The sequence below is a fragment of the Anomalospiza imberbis genome, chromosome Z, assembly GCF_031753505.1.
Source record: "Anomalospiza imberbis isolate Cuckoo-Finch-1a 21T00152 chromosome Z, ASM3175350v1, whole genome shotgun sequence".
Taxonomy (NCBI): Eukaryota; Metazoa; Chordata; class Aves; order Passeriformes; family Viduidae; genus Anomalospiza; species Anomalospiza imberbis.
Window position 1 is genome coordinate 68,961,439 of NC_089721.1, and position 20,093 is coordinate 68,981,531.

The 20,093-nt window shown below is 45.8% G+C and overlaps 1 protein-coding gene across 1 annotated transcript; it reads left to right on the forward strand.

Annotated features, from left to right (window-relative positions):
• The first annotated feature begins 13,826 nt into the window (after positions 1 to 13,826).
• LOC137464422 (serine/threonine-protein kinase PAK 3-like) lies at positions 13,827 to 20,003 on the forward strand. The gene is made up of 7 exons (XM_068175753.1): positions 13,827 to 13,973; positions 15,357 to 15,466; positions 16,250 to 16,367; positions 16,804 to 16,903; positions 17,333 to 17,529; positions 17,860 to 17,994; positions 19,517 to 20,003. Exons 2-7 carry the CDS (start codon positions 15,423 to 15,425, stop codon positions 19,559 to 19,561), a joined length of 639 nt encoding a protein of 212 aa, XP_068031854.1. The 5' UTR covers positions 13,827 to 13,973; positions 15,357 to 15,422; the 3' UTR covers positions 19,562 to 20,003.
• The last annotated feature ends 90 nt before the right edge of the window (positions 20,004 to 20,093 follow it).

Here is a 20,093-nt window from a genome sequence, read left to right on the forward strand (position 1 = left end):
TTGCGTACAAGTATTTTACCAGGAGCTCTAGATTTTTCAACAGACTTTGTACACAATGGTTGTCTCTGGTAATATTTTAGGATGTATACCACATTCATCTTCAAACAGCGCTATCTGCTTTATAGTTATGAATTGCATTTTAAATTTGATTGGAGACGAAAGATTTGTGCTTCAGATCATTTCCAATTCTGAAGCATTTCAGTTGATGACAGTTTTTGCTGTCTCTCGAGGGCAAGAAAATAGTCTTTGTACCAATACTGAAACCAATTAGTTGGAAAAAATCATTTTCCTCATTCTTTTTTGTCTATTCTAACAGCACAAGGGCAGAACGCTGCTATCAGTCTGAGCTGCCCTAGCACTCATGGCTGGCAAACTTGTAGTGGCTAGTATTTGATTTGCACACATTTCAGATGCTTCTTGTTAACTGTTGTGCAGAAGGATCTGTAACTTCTTTTCACAGGAGGACACTCCTGAATTGCTTCACTTGTCTCTGAACCAGAGAACTAAGCTGGCCCTCAGTTTCTGAGATCTCACTGTGCTAACCCCCAAACTAATTTCCTTCAAAAAAATGCATTTTCCTTTCAACCAAATCACTTCATTACTTCATGATGGAATCCCTTGTTCTTAATGTTCAGGCTCTTGTTTTAGAAGCATAAGAAGATATTCCAGGAAGCAGGTAGAACATCTGTCTTAAGTACTATACATCACTTGGCTTTGGTTCATGGATCATAACATCTGCAGGGAATGGCATTTACAATCAATCTATGGGCTGGGGTAACTGGCCACAGGTTTAGGAGTCTTTCTCCAATTCACTTGGCTTTCAAGTTTAGCTCTTATCATTTCAAGTGTGTTTTTATGGAAGCAATCATCTGTCTATGAGCTCTACCACAATGAAGAACAAGTAACAGTGGCTGAGCATCACACAACAATTCTAAGAAGAAGAATGGTCTGAGCCTCCAGTATAGCACAGGAGATCTGTAATGAAGCCCGAGTGCTCCAGGCATCTTCTCAGCCTGGAGAAGAGCAGACTCTGGGCAAGTGTTATAGCAGGCCTCCAGTAGCTGAAGGCAGCCTAGCAGAAGAAGGAAGATGACCTACACAAGGGCACATAGTGATAGGAAAAGTGTTGATGTCTTTAAAACCTGAAGAGTATATGTTTGGTTTGGGTAGTGGCAAGAAATTCTTTGCCATGAGGCTTGTGAGACACTGGAACCTCTTGGGGGTGACCCATTCCTGGAAGTGTTCAAGGCCAGCTTGAATGGCTCTTTGAGCTTAACGTGGTCTAGCGGAAGGTGTCCCTGACAACGACATGGGGGGTGAATTTCGGTGAAATTTAAGGTCCCTTCCAACCCAAACCATTCTATTACTCTATGATAATATTCCTACTGTGCAGTAGCAGTAAGTCGTTGAAGATAGAAAAAGCAGACTCTTGATTCTGAGAAACCGTTCTCCAATGAGTTCAACTGCTTTGCTCTCACATAGATGTTCAATTTAGCATTACTATATCTAGTAACAATCCTGGCACTTCAATATCACACACAGAAATGTTTTATAATTTTTAAGACTTCTGACATTTGAAAATATCTTTTCTTTCTTTCTCTTTCTTTCTTTCTTTCTTTCTTTCTTTCTTTCTTTCTTTCTTTCTTTCTTTCTTTCTTTCTTTCTTTCTTTCTTTCTTTCTTTCCATCTTTCCGTATCTTTCCATCTTTCCATCTTTCTTTCCATCTTTCTTTCTTTTTTCTTTCTTTCCTTCCTTCCTTCCTTCCTTCCTGCTTTCTTTCTTTCTTCCTTCTTTCCTTCCTTCAACTTTGAGGTTAATTTCTAAACTGTGAAGTAGTTACACTAATTGACTCTTCCCTCAATATCATTTTAAAGCATAGAAATAGATCAATAACAAATTTGTGTGAAGAAAGGGCCTTTAAAAGTGATTTTAAAGTGAGATTTCGAGTTAGATATTGAAAATTCAAACACACAACATTGAAATGGTGGAATGGATGAGGGTTTTCTTTGTCTTTCTTTGATACAAATTATGATCTTCATTTTTGCACCTTCTAAAAATACATCTTGAAAGTTACTACTTTAGATAACAAAAATATTTCCAAAAGAAGGAAATGGATTGATGCAGATGAAAATACAATATTCTAAATATTCATCATCTAGTACAAAGAATTGCCCTTACACAGTAAGCTTTATGGACATTTCTAGTCTCACACAAACACAGAATTTTTCAACTGACTAGAAAATCTTTTTTTTTTTTTTTTTTTTTTTTTTTTTTTTTTTTTTTTTTTAAGAGAGAAATAAATATCAGAAAATTCTATGCATCCTCACGTACTAGATGGTGGTTACTAAAAATTGGATCTGTTTGGTGGGTGAGTATACTTCCCATTCACACACACAGTTACACCTCTTCCCCCTGCAAACAGATGTGTGATTTTGGCTCTGAAAGAAGGGACTATCTTTTTTTTGTTCACCAGGATTTCAATAGCCATTCTTAGAAATCTGCAACTACAGCACATGCAACATCTCTGCAAAGCGTGCACTAGAAATTCAGGTAGAAATGACAATTTCTTCAAAGGCTGATACCTGAAGAGAAGACAGCAGCGGCTGGGCTGCTGCATGTCCCTACAATTCTTTGTCCTCATCTGGCAGAAATTGATTGAGTGGGAAGCTCATTTTAAACTTCATTTCAATAGTGACTGAGCACACCTATTGAAATGACCTTCTCCAGCTCTTTCCATTTCTTCTAAATCGTTCTTTTCGAATATGGGGAACTTCTGCTACAGACTGCAGAGGCACTAAGTAGTGACTCAAGGAACTTGCCTAGCAATTGCTTCAAGGTAAGGAAGTGGTTTTCCCACTATCCTTCTTCCCTTCTCCTTTGCAAAATCAAAAAGGTTTTCATCAGAAACAGGCAAGTCATCTATCACAACATCCACTAGATCTTATGAATGATCGAGAAGAAAGATTGTTCTCCATAATGTCCTTCTTTTACACTTTCAAAGCTTGACTTTCAAGGGGGAAATGGAGTTCTTTCGTCTTGGCTATTTAGACTCAATGGAAATCTCCTTTGCAAAAGGAAATGCTTAGGAATTGATTGTGAGGCTTGCTTCTTCAGCCAGGTGTTTGCAAAGTGATTGTCAAAACATAGCAGTGAAATTTGGAGCGTAGGAAAGAAAAGTCTATGAAACAAACAAAATTAATGAAAAGAAATGGACCTGATTTGTACAATCATCTACAGACCCATATATATATGCCTCAATAAAAATGAGTATTTTATTCTTGTAGCCAAACCATCTTACGTTGATTCAAACCATAGAAATAATGACAAATCTTTTTTTCAATTAGAACTCATAGAAGAAAGCGCTACTGCTTATTTAGAAGAAAAAATCATATTGGCAACAATATTCAGGCCAAATGATTTTCAGAAGCAATATGGTTTCAAATAGACTTGGGTACTTTCTCCTCCTTAAACCGTCAAGAGCTACCTTTACATTGCGGAAGAGAAGTGAAAAAGTGGCAACCGAAGAAACTGTTTCTTTGGCAGTGTGTTTGTGAGTTGGAGCTTTTCGGTTTGTTTGTTTTTGGGGGGTTTGTGGTTTTGGGTTTTTTTCCTTGGTTTGCTATTGTTTCTAACACAAGATCTGTTTCTCACTTCTAATGTTAATTAACCCTATCAGGAGATAGGTTTTGATGTGGGAAGTACATAAAATGTACAGCAGTTTTGATAGAAGTTGATGCCTAGAATGCAACATGAAACAACTCTTCAGCTGTAACCAACTAATTGTACACCTTTGTTTCTAGATACTTGGGACTAACTATTTCTTTCCAGCAGAATTCTTTCCATTGCTTTGTCAATGTGGAATTGTTTGTCCTAAATATTTTGACTTTTCTGACAAAGACTGGAAACCAAAATCTGTAACAATCAATATCAGAGCAACAAATTAATTCACCAGGAAAAACAGCTAGATGGTAGATGAGGAGATGCCTTTTTTTTTTTTTTTTCCTTCCAAGTCTAGATTCTAATAGTGGGGTAAGTGCCCTTCAAGCAAGATGGCAGAAATAAACATAGGAGCATGTTGCTCTTAAAAGTCTGATGAGAAGCTCTGTTTGATAAATTAGGAGTGTGTTCTGGGATTCTGGAAAGAATAGAAAATTGTCTTTGCTCGATGGTGGGAAAAATAGTGGAGAAGTATAATGGAATACTCTTGGATTTAGTGCATTTTTCTTCTAGAAACAACACCAGAAATGCTTTCTAATATTAAACGACAGAGCAGCCAATTGAACCATTTCTGAAAATTTTTCCCAGTGTTCCAAAAAAAAAAAAAAAAGCCTACGCAAATATTAGCAAATCAAGACAAAATGATCCAAGAAGTATTAAATTATAGATTGTAAAGGCTATTTGTTATGGTTTGACACTGGTGCAATGCCAGCGCCCCCATGAAAATGCACCTTCTCAAATAATTGCTGTGAGATGTGATCAGGAACACAGCAGAGCAGGCCCAAGCCTAATAACTAAAGTAAAAAAACTTTATTCAACTACTACTACTATAAAAAACACAGACACTAAATCCAGGATGTAGACTCTCCCAAATACTTTTCTTCCTTCCACTCAATTTCTAAACAAACTTACAGTGAGACACCACCCAGGATTCCTAATGAAGTTGCCACCTTTTAGATAATCAACACTCAGAACCTCAAAGGAGACAGAAGTCTCTCTTGCACCACAGACTCCCCCAGGAAACACAATTGCCACCCTTGTGTTTCCACGTCACACATGGCAACCGCCCAGAGAAAATCTGCCAGTGTGACACTTTCTTTTCCATGTCACAGTGCTCTCACAACCGTGCATGGACAGACTGCTCATAGGGCTCTTTTAAGGATGCTTTGCCACCCACTAAAAGAGACAACAGTTCAGCATCTCCTCTTGGGACTACAGTCCTGTCCCCTCCTCCCCCCGCCCCCATTTTCCCCCTGGGGCCGAGGGTCTAAGAACAGAGATCATCTTCTTCCTGAAGACAGAAGGTGTCACCATTCCCTTCTCAGCTTTCTTCTGTTCTCTCCATTTCTGCGCTGGTGGTTGCTGAAGCAGGTCTCTTTCCTTCACCACTGCATCCCGGTAAAATGCAGTTTTTTATTGCAGGAGAATTGGGTTCAGTCTATGGTTAACAAGAAAAGTCCAGCCACAAGCCACTCTATCATCTTCTCCTACTCAAAAATTTCTTTTTCTAACATCTCAGACCCAGACTGTCTCTCTTGTACTTTAAATCAAGGAGGAGTAGTATTTTACAAAACCTCCATTTCCCAGGAAAGGGTTAAAAGTTCAGACTCCCAGATGGCTGAAATCTCCGCCCAGAAGCCAATTCCCAAGGCCAAGATGGGGCACCTCCCTCCCTCTTTCTCCTTCCCTCCAGACTCTCTGTCTCATCCCTCTGGGAGGGAGAATGACAAGAGCAGCTTGGCTGCTCTCTACCCTTCCATTCACAGGAGCTGGCTTGGTTCCAGTCCTACAGCCCAGACACAGCCTTAATCATTCAGAATTTTTGGAGGCGACCGGTCACTGCAGAAAAAGACCGGCCTTTTTCCCTGTGAAGGAAAAGTTGCAGCCCAGCATCCTGATGGCAGTTTATAGGGTTCCCTTGGGACTGTCAGGGCAGCACAGGTTTGAGGTGGGGGCAGGTTAGGTCTGGGACATATCCTTAATAGTTTGGAGTTTTTGGAGGCGGCCGGCCACTCAAGGCCACAGGCCCCTGCAGAGAAACACCGGCCATTTTTTCTTGGAATGAAATGGGGCCAGCACAGATCCCTGATGTCTGTTTAGAGGGTTCCCTTGGGACTGTCAGGGCAGCACAAATCTGAGGTGGGGGCAGGTTAGGACTGGGACACATCTTTAATCGTTTGGAATTTTTGGAGGCGTCTGGCCACTCAAGGCCACAGGCCCCTGGAGACAAAGACGGGCCCTTTTCCCTGTGAAGGAAAGGTTGCCAGCCCAAGTTTCTGATGTCTTTTTAGAGGGTTCCCTTGGGACTGTCAGGGCAGCACAGGTTTGAGGTGGGGGCATGTTAGGTCAGAGACATATCCTTAATCGTTTGGATTTTTTGGAGGCGTCTGGCCACTCAAGGCCACAGGCCATTGGAGAGAAAGACCAGCCCTTTTCCCTGTGAAGGAAAAGTTACCAGCCCAGGTCACTAATGTCAGTTTGTAGGGTTCCCTTGGGACTGTCAGGGCAACACAAATTTGAGGGGGGGCCGGTTAGGTCTGGGACATATCTTTAATCGTCTGGATTTTTTGGAGGCGTCTGGCCACTCAGGGCCACAGGCCCCTGGAGACAAACACCGGCCATTTATTCCTGGAAAGAAAAGGGGCCAGCCCAAGTTCCTGATGTCAGTTTGTAGGGTTCCCTTTGGACTGTCAGGGCAGCACAGATTTGAGGTGGGGGCAGGTTGGGTCTGGGACATATCCTTAATCGTTTGGATTTTTTGGAGGCGTCTGGCCACTCAAGGCCACAGGCCATTGGAGAGAAAGACCAGCCCTTTTCCCTGTGAAGGAAAAGTTGCCAGCCCAGGTCACTGATGTCAGTTTGTAGGATTCCCTTGGGACTGTCAGGGCAACACAAATTTGAGGGGGGGCCGGTTAGGTCTGGGACATATCTTTAATCGTCTGGATTTTTTGGAGGCGTCTGGCCACTCAGGGCCATAGGCCCCTGGAGACAACGATGGGCCCTTTTACCCTGTGAAGGAAAGGTTGCCAGCCCAAGTTTCTGATGTCTTTTTAGAGGGTTCCCTTGGGACTGTCAGGGCAGCACAGGTTTGAGGTGGGGGCAGGTTGGGTCTGGGACATATCCTTAATCGTTTGGATTTTTTGGAGGCGTCTGGCCACTCAGGTCCACAGGCCCCTACAGAAAAAATGGGCCCTTTTCCCTGTGAAGGAAAACTTGCCAGCCCAGGTTCCTGCTGATGACAGTTTGTAGGGTTCCCTTGGGACTGTCAGGGCAGCACAAATTTGAGGTTGGGGCAGGTTGGGTCTGGGACATATCTTTAATCGTTTGGATATTTTCGAGGCGTCCGGCCACTCAAGGCCACAGGCCCCTGCATGTGGAAAAGATGGGAGACAAGTACATCCGATGATGTCCGACAAGCCTCGTTTATTCAAAATATGCGAATACATTTATAACTATAATAATTAAGTTCATGCATATTGCAAAAGCTAAGCTCCTTATTGGTTTATGCTGCAAAGGCCATCTCCACCCCTCGGGACTTTCCAGTTTGCATGCTCCTCATTCCTGTGATTAATTTAGCTTTGTTTTTCTACCCTTACATTCTGGTTGCACATCTTATTATTGCCTAAAAGCTGCCTAATATCAGCACAGCAACCTTCAAGGGCACAATAGCCTTGAGGCCTCAGCCCCTCTTAACTAACTGAACTGTCTCATGTCCTTTAACCCTTAGCCAGTTGTCTTCAAAACTCTCCACACTTCCCCCATTTTCTTTTTGAACCAACAAATTGGTTTGCCACATACTATTCATAGCACGCTCCACTACTCGTTGAAAGCAAGTGAATAAACATGGCAATATCAGCAAAAGCAGCAAAATTACTGTAAAAACCCCTATTGCATACAAAATCACAGTTTTCAACCAGGGCCCAATTCTTAATCTGCATTTCCCACGATAGGCCTTGTCAAGTACCACCCTATTGGCACCTTCACTTGACCTTGGCACCTGGTTGACAAAATCTTTGATTTCACTTGTCCTAATAACCTACAGTAAGCAAAGGCTATTTTCCACCTATAATAAGATACTATTTTCTGTTCAGGTGTTTCAAAAACCTGTAAAGCTAAGGTAAGTGTTAATCCAGTATCTCTCCACAAGTCTCTTTGCCAACTCTCTCTTTGTGATTGAAAAGCACAACCTCTACACCAAAAGTGGCGTTTTAAATATGCCTGTTCTTCCCAATATGTCTTACCACAACTCCCACAAGCAAAAGCAATCCAAGCAGTACAATTATAACCCCCACAGCCTAAACATTCACGATTTTGTGGTCCCTTTATATGGACAGTCTGTAATGCTTCTATAGCAGTTACAAGTGCTGGAAAGGTCACTTCTGCAGGCAAAAGGTGGTCGGTGTCCGGAGAGAGACCACTGATCTTTTGAAGAAATGGTCTCAAAGTGAGTACCAGTTTTTCCTCAATCCTCCTCTGATCCTGTTCCGTCAATCGTACTGCTCCGCACATCATTCAACACTGCCTTTGTCCACCGGGCTGGCACCCAGAGCAATCCTGTGAGCCTTCCGAACCCTGTTACTGCAGTGGTGGCTGGTTGTAGGGGCCATTGGTGTGGCCAACAGTGAGGTATTATAATACTAGAGTCCGCTCCAGTGTCAAAGAGGCCTATGAGCTCACACTGCTGACCTTTGAATTCTATCATAACTTTCCTTCTGGGTCTATCACTCAAATCTAGGGTCAATAGCACGACGCCTCCAGTGGATCCAAATCCACCGTCTCCTCGAGTCTGCTCTTTTACAGGGGAAATTCCTTTAGTATTTGGTTCTAAAGGAACTAACTGAACAATTCTCTGTCCTTTATTAATCTTGATGGGGGAAAAGGGTATAGGCCATAATCATAATTTCTCCAGTAAAATCAGCATCAATTACTCCAGGTATGACAAATAGTCCAAGCATGGAAGCTGATGACCTTCCCAATAGTAGGGCTCCCATTACTCGTCCTTGAACAATAATAGGTCCCTTGATTCCTGTGGGGATCTTCTGAGGACGTGATGTCATCAACACAGTTTTTACTGCGGCTGCCAAGTCCATCCCGAGCCAACTCATGAACTGTATGGGGATTCACAAAGATTCCTATAGTATACCCATAAGCTAATAACCCGGGTAATTCCTTTTGCAGGTCTATTCCCTTAACCTGCCTTCTCTGCAAAAATGCAGTAAATAAATCATATGCTGCTTGCCTTTCCATACCTATTTCGTCAGCGCTGTTGCAGCCCTCCAAGGTCTCGGCAGCACGTATCGGCCAGGCTCGCCTATGCGGTCACCCAGGGCACGGTGCTCTCAATTGTAGCACTTATTTCCCGTCCTTGCTGCGACAGGACCCGAACCCCTTTTTACGTCCTCCACCGTGGCGTACCAAACATCATGTTCGGGGTCACCATTTGTGGAAAAGACGGGAGACAAGCACATCCGATGATGTCCGACAAGCCTCGTTTATTCAAAATATGCGAATACATTTATAACTATAATAATGAAGTTCATGCATATTGCAAAAGCTAAGCTCCTTATTGGTTTATGCTGCAAAGGCCATCTCCACCCCTCAGGACTTTCCAGTTTGCATGCTCCTCATTCCTGTGATTAATTTAGCTTTGTTTTTCTACCCTTACATTCTGGTTGCACATCTTATTATTGCCTAAAAGCTGCCTTCAAGGGCACAATAGCCTTGAGGCCTCAGCCCCTCTTAACTAACTGAACTGTCTCGTGTCCTTTAACCCTTAGCCAGTCGTCTACAAAATTCTCCACACCTGCAGACAAAGACTGGCCTTTTTTTCTTGGAAAGAAAAGTTGACAGCCCGGGTTCCTGATGTCAGTTTGTAGGGTTCCCTTGGGACTGTCAGGGCAGCACAAATATGAGGTGAGGGCAGGTTGGGTCTGGGACATATCTTTAATTGTTTGGATTTTTTGGAGGCGGCCGTATGAAAAATGCATATTATATGGCTCTACGCAGATATTTACTATATGTATTATGCTAGGTTGGAAAGTTATGTTGTATTAACATTTTAATAATATAGTAAATGTAGTTTTGTAATTAAAATTAAGTTTTAGTAGTTAAAATAGAAATTATGTGTGTAAGGTATTCTTTTAATTAGCTCAAGAAAAGGAGAAGATAATCAAAAAATTCTTTGCACAGGGGTAACAATTACAGAAACCCATAAATTTTCCAGAGGAGAGGAGTTTATGGTTTTCCTTAACAACAGAAACGAACTTCTTCAAGCTGGACTAAGACTGGAAGGCGCCTGGGGATTACAGAAAATTTCTTGACAAGTACCAGATGGATTTCTTGTTTTAAATAAAATATATGCATATTCATAAAGTGTTTTGTATATGCAACAGATTACCCTTCTTAAGGAGCAAATTTTCTTTTAACGGGGTCCTTTTCCTGGCTCACTTTTGTCCAGAAAGAGGTACCCAGCCCGGGCTGTAACTCTTTGCTGTTATTGTTATTGCTGAAATTGTCCTAACTCTAATTGTGTAACCTTTATTGCTACATTTGTATTATTTTTATAACCATTTTATTTTTATTAAACTTTTCTAAATTTTTGAAACAAGTGATTGGCGTTTATAAGAGGTTGGCCACTCAAGGCCACTGGCCCCTGGAGAGAAAGACCAGCCCTTTTCCCTGTGAAGCAAAGGTTGACAGCCCAGGTCCCTGATGTCTGTTTAGAGGGTTCCCTTGGGACTGTCAGGGCAGCACAGGTTAGAGGTGGGGGCATATTGGGTCTGGGACATATCTTTAATCGTTTGCATTTTTTGGAGGCATCCGGCTACTCAGGGCCACAGGCCCCTGGAGACAAACACCGGCCATTTTTTCTTGGAAAGAAAAGGGGCCAGCCCTGGTTGCTGATGTCAGTTTGTAGGGTTCCCTTGGGACTGTCAGGGCAGCACAGGTTTGAGGTGGGGGACAGGTTGGGTCTGGGACATATCTTTAATCGTTTGGATATTTTGGAGGCGTCTGGCCACTCAAGGCCACAGGCCCCTGGAGAAAATTACCGGCCATTTTTTTCTTGGAATGAAAAGTGGCCACAGGCCCAGGTTTCTGATGTCAGTTTGTAGGGTTCCCTGGGACTGTCAGGGCAGCACAGGTTAACGTTGGGTGCAGGCTGGGTCTGGGACATATGCTTAATAGTTTGGATATTTTGGAGGCGTACGGCCTCTAAGGGACACAGGCCCCTGGAGACAAAGACCAGCCATTTATTCTTAGAAAGAAGAGGGGCCAGCCCAGGTTTCGTATGTCAGTTTAAAGGGTTCCCTTGGGACTCTCAGGGCAGCACAGATTTGAGGTGGGGGCAGGTTAGGTCTGGGACATATCTTTAATCGTTTGGATTTTTGGAGGCGTCTGGCCACTCAAGGCCACAGGCCCCTGGAGACAAACGCCGACCATTTATTCCTTGGAAAGAAAAGGGGCCAGTCCAGGTTCCTGATGTCAGTTTGTAGGGTTCCCTTGGGACTGTAAGGGCAGCAAAAATTTGAAGTGGGGGAGGGTTGTGTCTGGGACACATCTTTAATCGTTTGGATATTTTGGAGGCTTCTGGCCACTCAAGCCACAAGCCCCTGGAGACAAAGACGGGCCATTTTCCAAGGGAAAGAATAGAGGCCAGCACAGCTTACTGATCTCAGTTAGGAATACGTGAAGAAAGGAGCCGCAAAGAAGCGGGCTTGTGTGCGAAGCCTTCCGACTGCTGGAGGACGGTGGCTGCCGCTCTCCTGCCTCTTGAATTCACTCTCGGCAAGCGAATGGAAAGCGTTCCAGGACAACTTGCCTGGGTTTTGACTTGGTCCTGATGCGTCCCACCTTGGCAAGCCTTGCTCGTCGCCAGAGGCTCCGAGATGCACAGAAGACGGTGGCAGCTGCTGAAAAGAAGGGCAGCGGTGAGTTTGTCGACAAGCAAGAACATAGGCAGCTGCCTGTGCTTGGGAAGGAGCAGCTGCCTGGTGTTGGCAATTGCCTTCACAGCGCCCAGAAGCCCGGTGCTCTGCTGCTTTGTTTTTCGCAGTCAGTCAATTGCACACTAGTGAAGCTGAGCCAGGCTCTTCAGCTTTGCTGCTTTTGAGTATCTGTGCTCCACTTATGCTCTGTGACATCTCTCGAGGTTGTTTGCCTCGGCCAGGCTGGAAAGTGCCCGCTAGTACCTAGAGCTGGGCAGGAGAGGGCAGAGAGCACTTCCATCTGACAGCAGGTTGCAGATTGCCTCGGAAAGAGCTGTGTCCTTGGAATGTGCAGCAAATCCTCTTTCTTTGCAAACCGCGGTTAGTGTGCAGTGCAGGTCCACTCTCCCCTTGCCAAATGGAGTGGGAAAGCTTTTTGCTAAGATAGAGACGACTAGAGAAGCAGAAGACGCGTTTCTGGAGCTATCTGTTTCAGGGTCTCTCCGAAAATCCCTCATGCTTGCCTCACGACTTTCTCCAAGGCCTGAGACCCTAGACCCTGAAAGTAGCTCTAGCCTGGCTGAGGTGGAAAGTCTGCCAAGCCTTACGGACTGTTATGCAATGCCATGGGAACTCAGCGCGAAAACAATGGACTGGTCATGGTGGACTGAGCCTTAATCAGTTCGTCCTGTACCTTCAGTCCTGTACTCTTGGTCCTGCACCGACGGGACTGTTATAACTGGTTCCCAAAACAACGAGTCCACACCCACTATGTAGCCAGGAGAGCTGCCGCTTTGGCCAGATGCCACCCGCTTTGAGGAACCTTATAAAAGACTCAAGGAGTTTTGAGGACTTTGTCTGGACCCCACCTGGAGACGACAGCCTATGAGCATCTCATCAAGCTCTGAGGGCCTCGTCTCTTCAGACTGGTAGCTCTAATCTCCTTCCCCTCTTTCTCTATCTTTTACTCTATCTCTTTATTTCTCTCCCACTATTGCAGTTGTTGGCACTAAATAAAAGTGCATTTTTGTTTAAGCAAAGTGTTGTGTCCCCTGCTGTGTCTTTTGTGCTTTGAGATCTCCAAAAAGAACCTATCAGGGACCCTGCATGCATTTGCGGACCCTGACACTGTTCTTTTCTGGTCTCTGCCTGCTCTGATGGTTTTCCCATAGACTTAGTTTCCCCTCAAGGCAACCCTTCAAAGGAGTGTGGAGAAGCAGGCTCTGTGCAGGCCAGGTGTGCTACAGAGCTGCCTGTCTTGCTGGGTCTGCTGTTGTTGTTCTTGTTGATGTTATTGTTAGCCAAGCGACCGTAAATTGCTCAGAGCCCCAGAGAGTACAGCTTGGTTTCAGATCTTCCAGAAGTCAGGATCTCTGTTTTGAAGTTTGCTTCTTGCATTTTGTTTCTTTCAGGGCGTGTGGTGAGAGTGGGAGATCCAGAGAAGAAGTACACTGGATGGAAACATATTGGCTGTGGATAAGTGCAGCCACGCTTACTTCTACAGAACCATGGGCCAGGTATTTTGGTGCTGCATTATCACATGGGAAGTCAGGCAAGCTGCAAGCATCTTCAGACCCTGGCTTTAGATTGTCCCTGTCTCAGTGCGGAGGCAGTACAAGGCATCATGAAACATAACTGGATGCTGACAACGTCTTGCTTGCCTCAAGGGGCAGGACCTGCAAGCCCTCCTGCAAGCCCTCAAACATGTGGCACCAGTTTTCCTATTTTCCCAGGAGACATGGTTTTGTATGATACAAAGTAATTTGGCCACACTCGTGAAGGAAGAAAAACCTGAGAGAGTAGCGTCCCACCTGATAGCTGTCAGATACCAGCTCTCAGTAGCATTTCTTAGTAGTATTTTGCTGAAAACAACATTCAGTGGTCAGGAAAATAAGAAAGGCTGTGTGGTGTTGCCTGAGTTTGGCAGGTAAGATGAAAAGAGAGCGGTGAGAAGGCCCAGCAGGACTGTATGTTTCATTGCCTGAAAAGGCACGCCACAGGCGCAGACACAAGAAGGGAAAGGCGAAGAAAATCCCCACATGCATAACCTAGTGTGTATACTTGAGATTTGTAGCAGCCCTTTTTCTTCCTGTTCCACCCAGCTTTTCCCTTGGACACTCTGCATGGCAGAGGGCTGCTGGACTGCTGTGCCATTGGCTGAAGAGTAGACAACCCCCGGTGTTTTAGAGACACTGCAGGCAGCAGAGAGCTCCTGCCTGGGCTGCCTTTTGCTTCTCAGCACTGACCAACTCCTCTGTTCTTGCCACTGTACTGTTTCTAGGGGGTTTGGAACCGTTTACAAGGCCTTCAACGCTGCCACAGGACGAGCGGTAAGTGCCAACAGCCCAAGCAGATTTTGCAGCTTTTGAGTGCTTTCCCTTGTGATGTGATCCATGGCCAAAGCTTTGGGCTGCCTGACTTGCTGCAAAGGCTGTCCCACAGAAGCAGCCTGTCCAGAGGCAGGCTGCAAAATGCATTTTGGACAGACTTTGTCCTCCCTCCCTACCTGAATGGATGCAAGGATGGCGGTGGTGTCTTTCAGAGAAGGACGCGCTGGCTTGGACTTACTGGATAAATATGCATAGCTTAGCTGATGGCAAGAGCCGTCATTCCAGCCCAATTCCTCTTCAGCCCAGGTTCAGACACAGATAGGATTTCCCATTGTTTTCCATCACGTGGTTCAGTTTGAAAATAAAAATGCGAGACCTAAAGAAGGAGAGATCTTGTCTGGAGCACAGTTTTGCCTTTCAGTCCTAGGGAACTTAGTTCACACACACACACACACACACACACACACACACACACACACACACCAATGAGAAGAAATTGATGAAGAGCCTTAAATAATACAACCTTGTGTTGATCCTGTGTTGAAGACATGGTTTCTTGGAGAGTCCTGCTGCTGCTCTTTGGGGCTATAAATTCATAGTCCTTAATTCTCGTTTTTGGCTCTCAGCATGTACAACTCCATCTTTCTGGTAGTTCCTTATCCAGCTGCAGTGCTGCGCTCAGGAACTGCACTTGGAGGGAGGTTGAGGAGGCATCTGAAAGCCCAAAGTCCTGCTTATGACCTGCAGCACATCCATAGGGTACCACCTAAAGGGTTATTCATTTTTAAACCCACTAAATAATTACAAATTACAATAATTACTCGGTGTAAACCATGTTTGAGAATGTTCTTCAGAGTTGCAAAACCGAAACTGAAGAAATTAGGATGTGCTAGGATTGCAACTTTTCTTGGAGTCACCTTAAACCATGTTCGAGAATGTTCTTCAGAGTTGCAAAACCCAAACTGAAGAAGTTAGGATGTGCTAGGATTGCAACTTTTCTTGGAGTCACCTTGGAGTTCTTTTTTGGACAGCATGTTCCCCGTCATGTATGTGTGTGTTTAGTTTGGCACCCAATCAAGAATGGAAGGCATCTCCGAAAGGCTGGTCAAAGCCCCTAGGAATGCTAATGTATTTGCAGTGGTTTCAATTTATCTTCACAGGAGCAAAGTTACTTTTGGCTTGCAAAACATGTGTAAATGATAATAGTAGTGATAAACAAAGTCTGTCGGAGAAGTGTGCAGGTGCAGAGAGTGCTGTTAGGGCTTTGTGGTTGATGGTTTAGTGTCCGTTTCTACCGAGGTGACAAGGCACCCAGGCCCGTGAGTGCACAGAGAAAGAGGCTCTCGTAATGTCCGCTCCTAATGGCTTTCAATGTCATTGTAGGTGACCATCGAGCAACTTAATCTCCAGCACCAGGGCTGGAAGGATGTGTTGAAGGAAATCCTGGTCATGAATGAAAATAAGAACCCCGTTATTGTCACCTACCTAGAAAGGTAAGTATTCTGGCACAAATGGATCTTTCAATTAACATCAATCGACTCCTGTACAAGGCATGGGAGGAGATTGTATTTTGTCCCCATGATTGCTTCCTGGCAGAAATAGCTTGAAGATTGATCTCAGAAACCCGGCTCTCTTACCAAGCCAGCAGCATGTATGTTCACTTGCTGTATGTTGTTTTGCTGTTTTGGGGTGTGATTTTTTTCCTAGTGTCGGAGGAGAAGAGCCGAGAAAGCATCACAGAAAGGATTTCCCTTGCACTGTTCCCACTATTTTCCATTGCCTTGCATGCCAAAAGACTAGGCTAGGAGAGATATAATTTGCCAGGTTTGAAATGGTTTTTCCTGTTTGTGACTGTCCTTTCTGCAAGGTTTTCCAAAGGGTGTTGGCAGTGCTGCACACCCACGTGCCCTGAGTAAACGCTGTGAAGACGGTGCCTCCTTGCTGCTGGACTTAATGGTGCAATTTGGGTATGAAGGTGATGAGGTGATGAAGCAGCTGCTGGGACGTGTCCGCTTCCAGATTAATCTTTGCCGTCACAAAACTGCCGTTTTCCCCTGCTTGCCACCTAAGCCATCTCCTTTTCTGCGGATGTGCCTTCCTCACTTAGACAGCACAGATGGCAAGCACTGCATAGCCTAGGTGGAGTGTGTCTTCGTTTGATTCCGTCTTCATTTACCACTGACCTGGAAACAAAACTCAGCTGTAGTCTTTTCTTCATACGGCAGTTCAGCTGTGCACATTCAGCTCCATGCACATTCAGCTCTTTCATCTTGCAGCTACCTTGTGAATGCAGATGTCCTGGTGGTGTTGGAGTATATGGACGGAGGCTCCTTAGCTGCTGTGGTCAGGATGAAAAGGATGGCTGTAGGACACATAGCAACAGTGTGTCGGGAGGTAAGGGGTCCTGCTTGTGCTTGGGATGGCTTGGACAGGCTCACCCTTCGGAAGCGCTGCTAAGTGAGTGATTGCATGTTCAGAGCTTTCTTTCTGTGTTGCTTTTATGCTTTGGAGAAGAAAGAGCATCTGGAATGAACTGCCTGCCAGTGTCCCTGCCCTCACTATAGTCTGTTCTTTATTCTTCTATACCAGTTGTTGAACTCTCTGTCTCATTTTCATTTTAATTTTCTGTTCTGCACTTTGCCTCTCCAAGCCTTTGTCCAAAACCTCTCTGCATTGCCTTCTCTGCCTGTAAGCGCAAAGGAGCTGGTGTCCAAGTTTTAAACCAGTGGCAAGGCCAAAGAGAGACTATCTTCAGGAGCAGTCTCCTTTTGTGTGTGAGGAAATCAGATCAGGTTCACTTTTGGCCTCCTGTTTCTTTTTTCTCTCCCAGTGCCTGCAAATCATGGCTTTCCTTCATGCCAACCAGGTGATCCTCAGAGACATCAAAAGTGACAACATCCTTCTGGGCAGGGATGGCTCCGTCAAGCTGGGTGGGTATTCTTGGTCAGGCGCAGCGCTCCGGGGATGCAGTGTGGGGCTGCTTTGGAGCGGCTGCCGGGTGCCCAGCAGTGGTGCTGGTGAGAGGGCAGGAAGCACTCTGCAAGGCCAGGGCGCAGCTGTAAGGTGCTGAGTGATCTAGAGAGCAACCAGGTAGCAAAAGTAACTTTGGTTTGTGTGTGTGTTGCTTCCAAAGGGAGAGCGTTACAGCGTAAACGTGCCGGTGACTGAGGAAAAGCCAGGGTGGGAATCGTGGTGGGGGGTTGCTAAGTGGACAATTGCCCATGTCCTTGGCTGTAGCCCTAAAGGAATGAGAGCCCAGCTGCTTTTCCAGCTCGATTCAGCACTGTGTTCTGAGACGTAGACTGAGGAAGCCTGTTCCTTGGTTTCCTACTTGAAGCAGTGTTTGTTTTTCTCCTCAGCTAATTTTGGCCTCTGTGCTGTGCTCAGCCCTGAGCAGAGTAAATGGAGGTTGATGGTCGGGACCACTTGCTGGATGGCACCCAAGGTGGTGAGAAGTGAGCCATACGGTCCCAAAGCGGACACCTGGTCCCTTGGCATCATGGGAATAGAAATAGCCAAAGGAGAGGCTCCTTATATTCGGGAAACCAGGGTCAGGGTAAGGTGCAAATACGCTCAGAGAGTGGGGTCCTTCTCGTCCGTGTCCATTAGACAAAATCCCATGCCCAGAGCCTAAAGTGCTTCCACCAAGGCCCGCTTCTAAAAACGTCCCTGGGGCTCACATCAGCTGTCAAGGCAAGACCTGTTGCAGCTTGGAATAGCTCGGGCTGCACTGGAGCCTTTTCCCCTTTGGGAGAGAAGGCTCATCTCTAACCATCTGCTAGGCAAGAAATTGCCACTGCAGACTGGAGCTTGAAAGATGGGGTCTAGGTGAGCACTGAAGGATATGGAAGAACCACACAGAGTCTCATGTTTCCTTTTGCTTCAGGCTAACTACCTGATAGGCACGCAAGGGGTACTGCATCTGCACAAGCTCAGGCTGCCCTCTGGCTTGCGTAAATTTCTGGGCTGCTGCCTGCAGATGGATGTGGACAGGCGAGGCTCTGCCAAGGAACTTCTGCAGGTACAAGGCAAAGGGGCTGCTACCCAAACTGCTGTTCCCTGTCAGGGTTTGTTCCTCGGCCAAACTCCAGGGCTTCAGATGGGCCCCCCTCACATAGTAATATCCACTCTGGGTGCTTTTCCAATGGAAAGCAAGTAGGATCCAAGACTGGTTGAGATTAGAAGGGACCAGTGAAGGTCATCTAGTCCAAAACCCCAGGCACTGGCAAAGACATCTTTAAGCGGATCAGATTGCTCAGAGTTCCATCCAAACTGACCTTGAATGTTGCCGGGCTTGGGGCTCCTCCCAGCTCTCTGGACAGCCTGTGCCAGTGTCTCAGCACTGTCCTTCTAAACAGTTTCTTCCTTAGAGCCAATCGAGTGTCTTGTAGCTTAAAACCATTCACACTTGTCCTCTTACAATTGGCCCTACTAAAATATTTGTCCCCATCTTTCTTAGAAGGCCTGACAAATATTGAAAAGTCTCCTTGGGGCTTGCTCTTCTCCAAGCTAAATAAGCACAACTCTCACAGCTGTTCCTCAGAGGAGAGCTTCCACCTTCTGGTCTTTTCTGTGTCCCTCTTTTGTTCTCGGGTGGTGTATTCAGGTTTACCTGGTAGCAAAGGAACTGAAGCATTGCAATGCCAGGGACGGGGGCTTGAAGAACACAACAAAAGCAGTCCCTGCCAAGCGGTTCTAGATTGGTCTGTGGGAAGGCAGGGGCTGTGGGGGAGCTCACGGTGAGCATCCGAGGGCACTCAGCTTGTCCCCCCTGCCCCACTCTTAGAGGTTTCTGCCAGCCAGATGGGGACAACTGAGCAGGAGTTGTGCCAGCCCCATGTGCTGCCTGGCCCGGTCGAGTAGATGAGAATTGCTGTGGCTTTGCTGCCAGGTTTTGTGGCAGACAAGCAGCTGGTGACCAGGCCACTTCCTTGGCTGTTCCTGCTGAGAAGGAAGATGCCAGCCAGCACAGGAGAGGGGGGCATGGCAAGGCAGACACTGCTCTTCCTGCAAGCCAGAGCTCAGCACATCTGCACCCTGCTGCTTGTGTCCTTGCTCTTGGCTTGCTGCTGAAAACCTGCATGTCCAGCGGTCCTGAGAACACCATGTGGGATCAATATTTTTCAGAGGTCTTGGGAGTCTCTTGAGGATTGCCCAATGCCTCACATCTCTTTTGGGCACTCAAATAGCGCATGTCTGTAGAAAAGAGGAGCTGGAATAAGTCCGTTGATTTTCCTGAAAGGAACAAAACCTCTGGACAGCAAGCAGCAATCCCACAGTGCTGTCAGGACAAAAATCCCAGCAAGTGATGACACCTTGAGGAATGGACTAGTGCAGTTCTGGGCCATGTTTGCCTGTGCTAGCAGCATCCTGGACATGAAGGCGCACGTGCTGATAGTGCCTTCAGTCCTATGTTTGTGTATTTCTGGAGGCTAGAGGAATCCAGCTTGACCCTGTTAGGATCTCAGTTTGGAAAATAATGGTTCCTTTTCCCTTTGTCTCTTTTAATTTGGTTTGGTTTGTTCCTTTTTCCCTTTGGGCAGCATCCATTTCTCCAGTCAGCGGAGCCTCTCTTAAGCCTCTTCTGACAGCCTGATTGCTGTCATCCCTGCAGCAAAGTCATGCAGGAAGCAAAGGAGATGGCAAGGACCACTTCAGCACTTGGAGAACTGAACCTCTGAGAACAGGTAGAAATCCTGAGGGGAGAGGGGCCGGGAATCAGGCAGCCATCAGAGCAGGAAGGGAAGGTGGCATCTCCTTTTCTCCCACCTCCTGACCCTGCTTTTCAATTTCTGCTTAGCACAGCATTGCTGGAGGGCAAAAAGTCACTACTGAAGGGCACTTTTCAGCTGGGGGGTGGTGCGAGGCATGAAGCTTCCACTGATTATTTGGGGAGCTTGGCTGGCACTTCATGTGGAAGTGTCTTCCTCCCCTCACCCGGAGTCGGAAGGGCAGCGTCTGGAGGCACAGCAGCTGCTGGCACAAGGGGAATATTTCCTGGCAGAGTTACAGAAGGAGCAGGAGAACAGGCTGCTTGAGATGAAGCAGGAAGTTGTGTGTGCTAGTCTGGCCAAACTGATCAGAACAGAGGGCTTCCTAGATTCCCTTTAGACTCCTGAC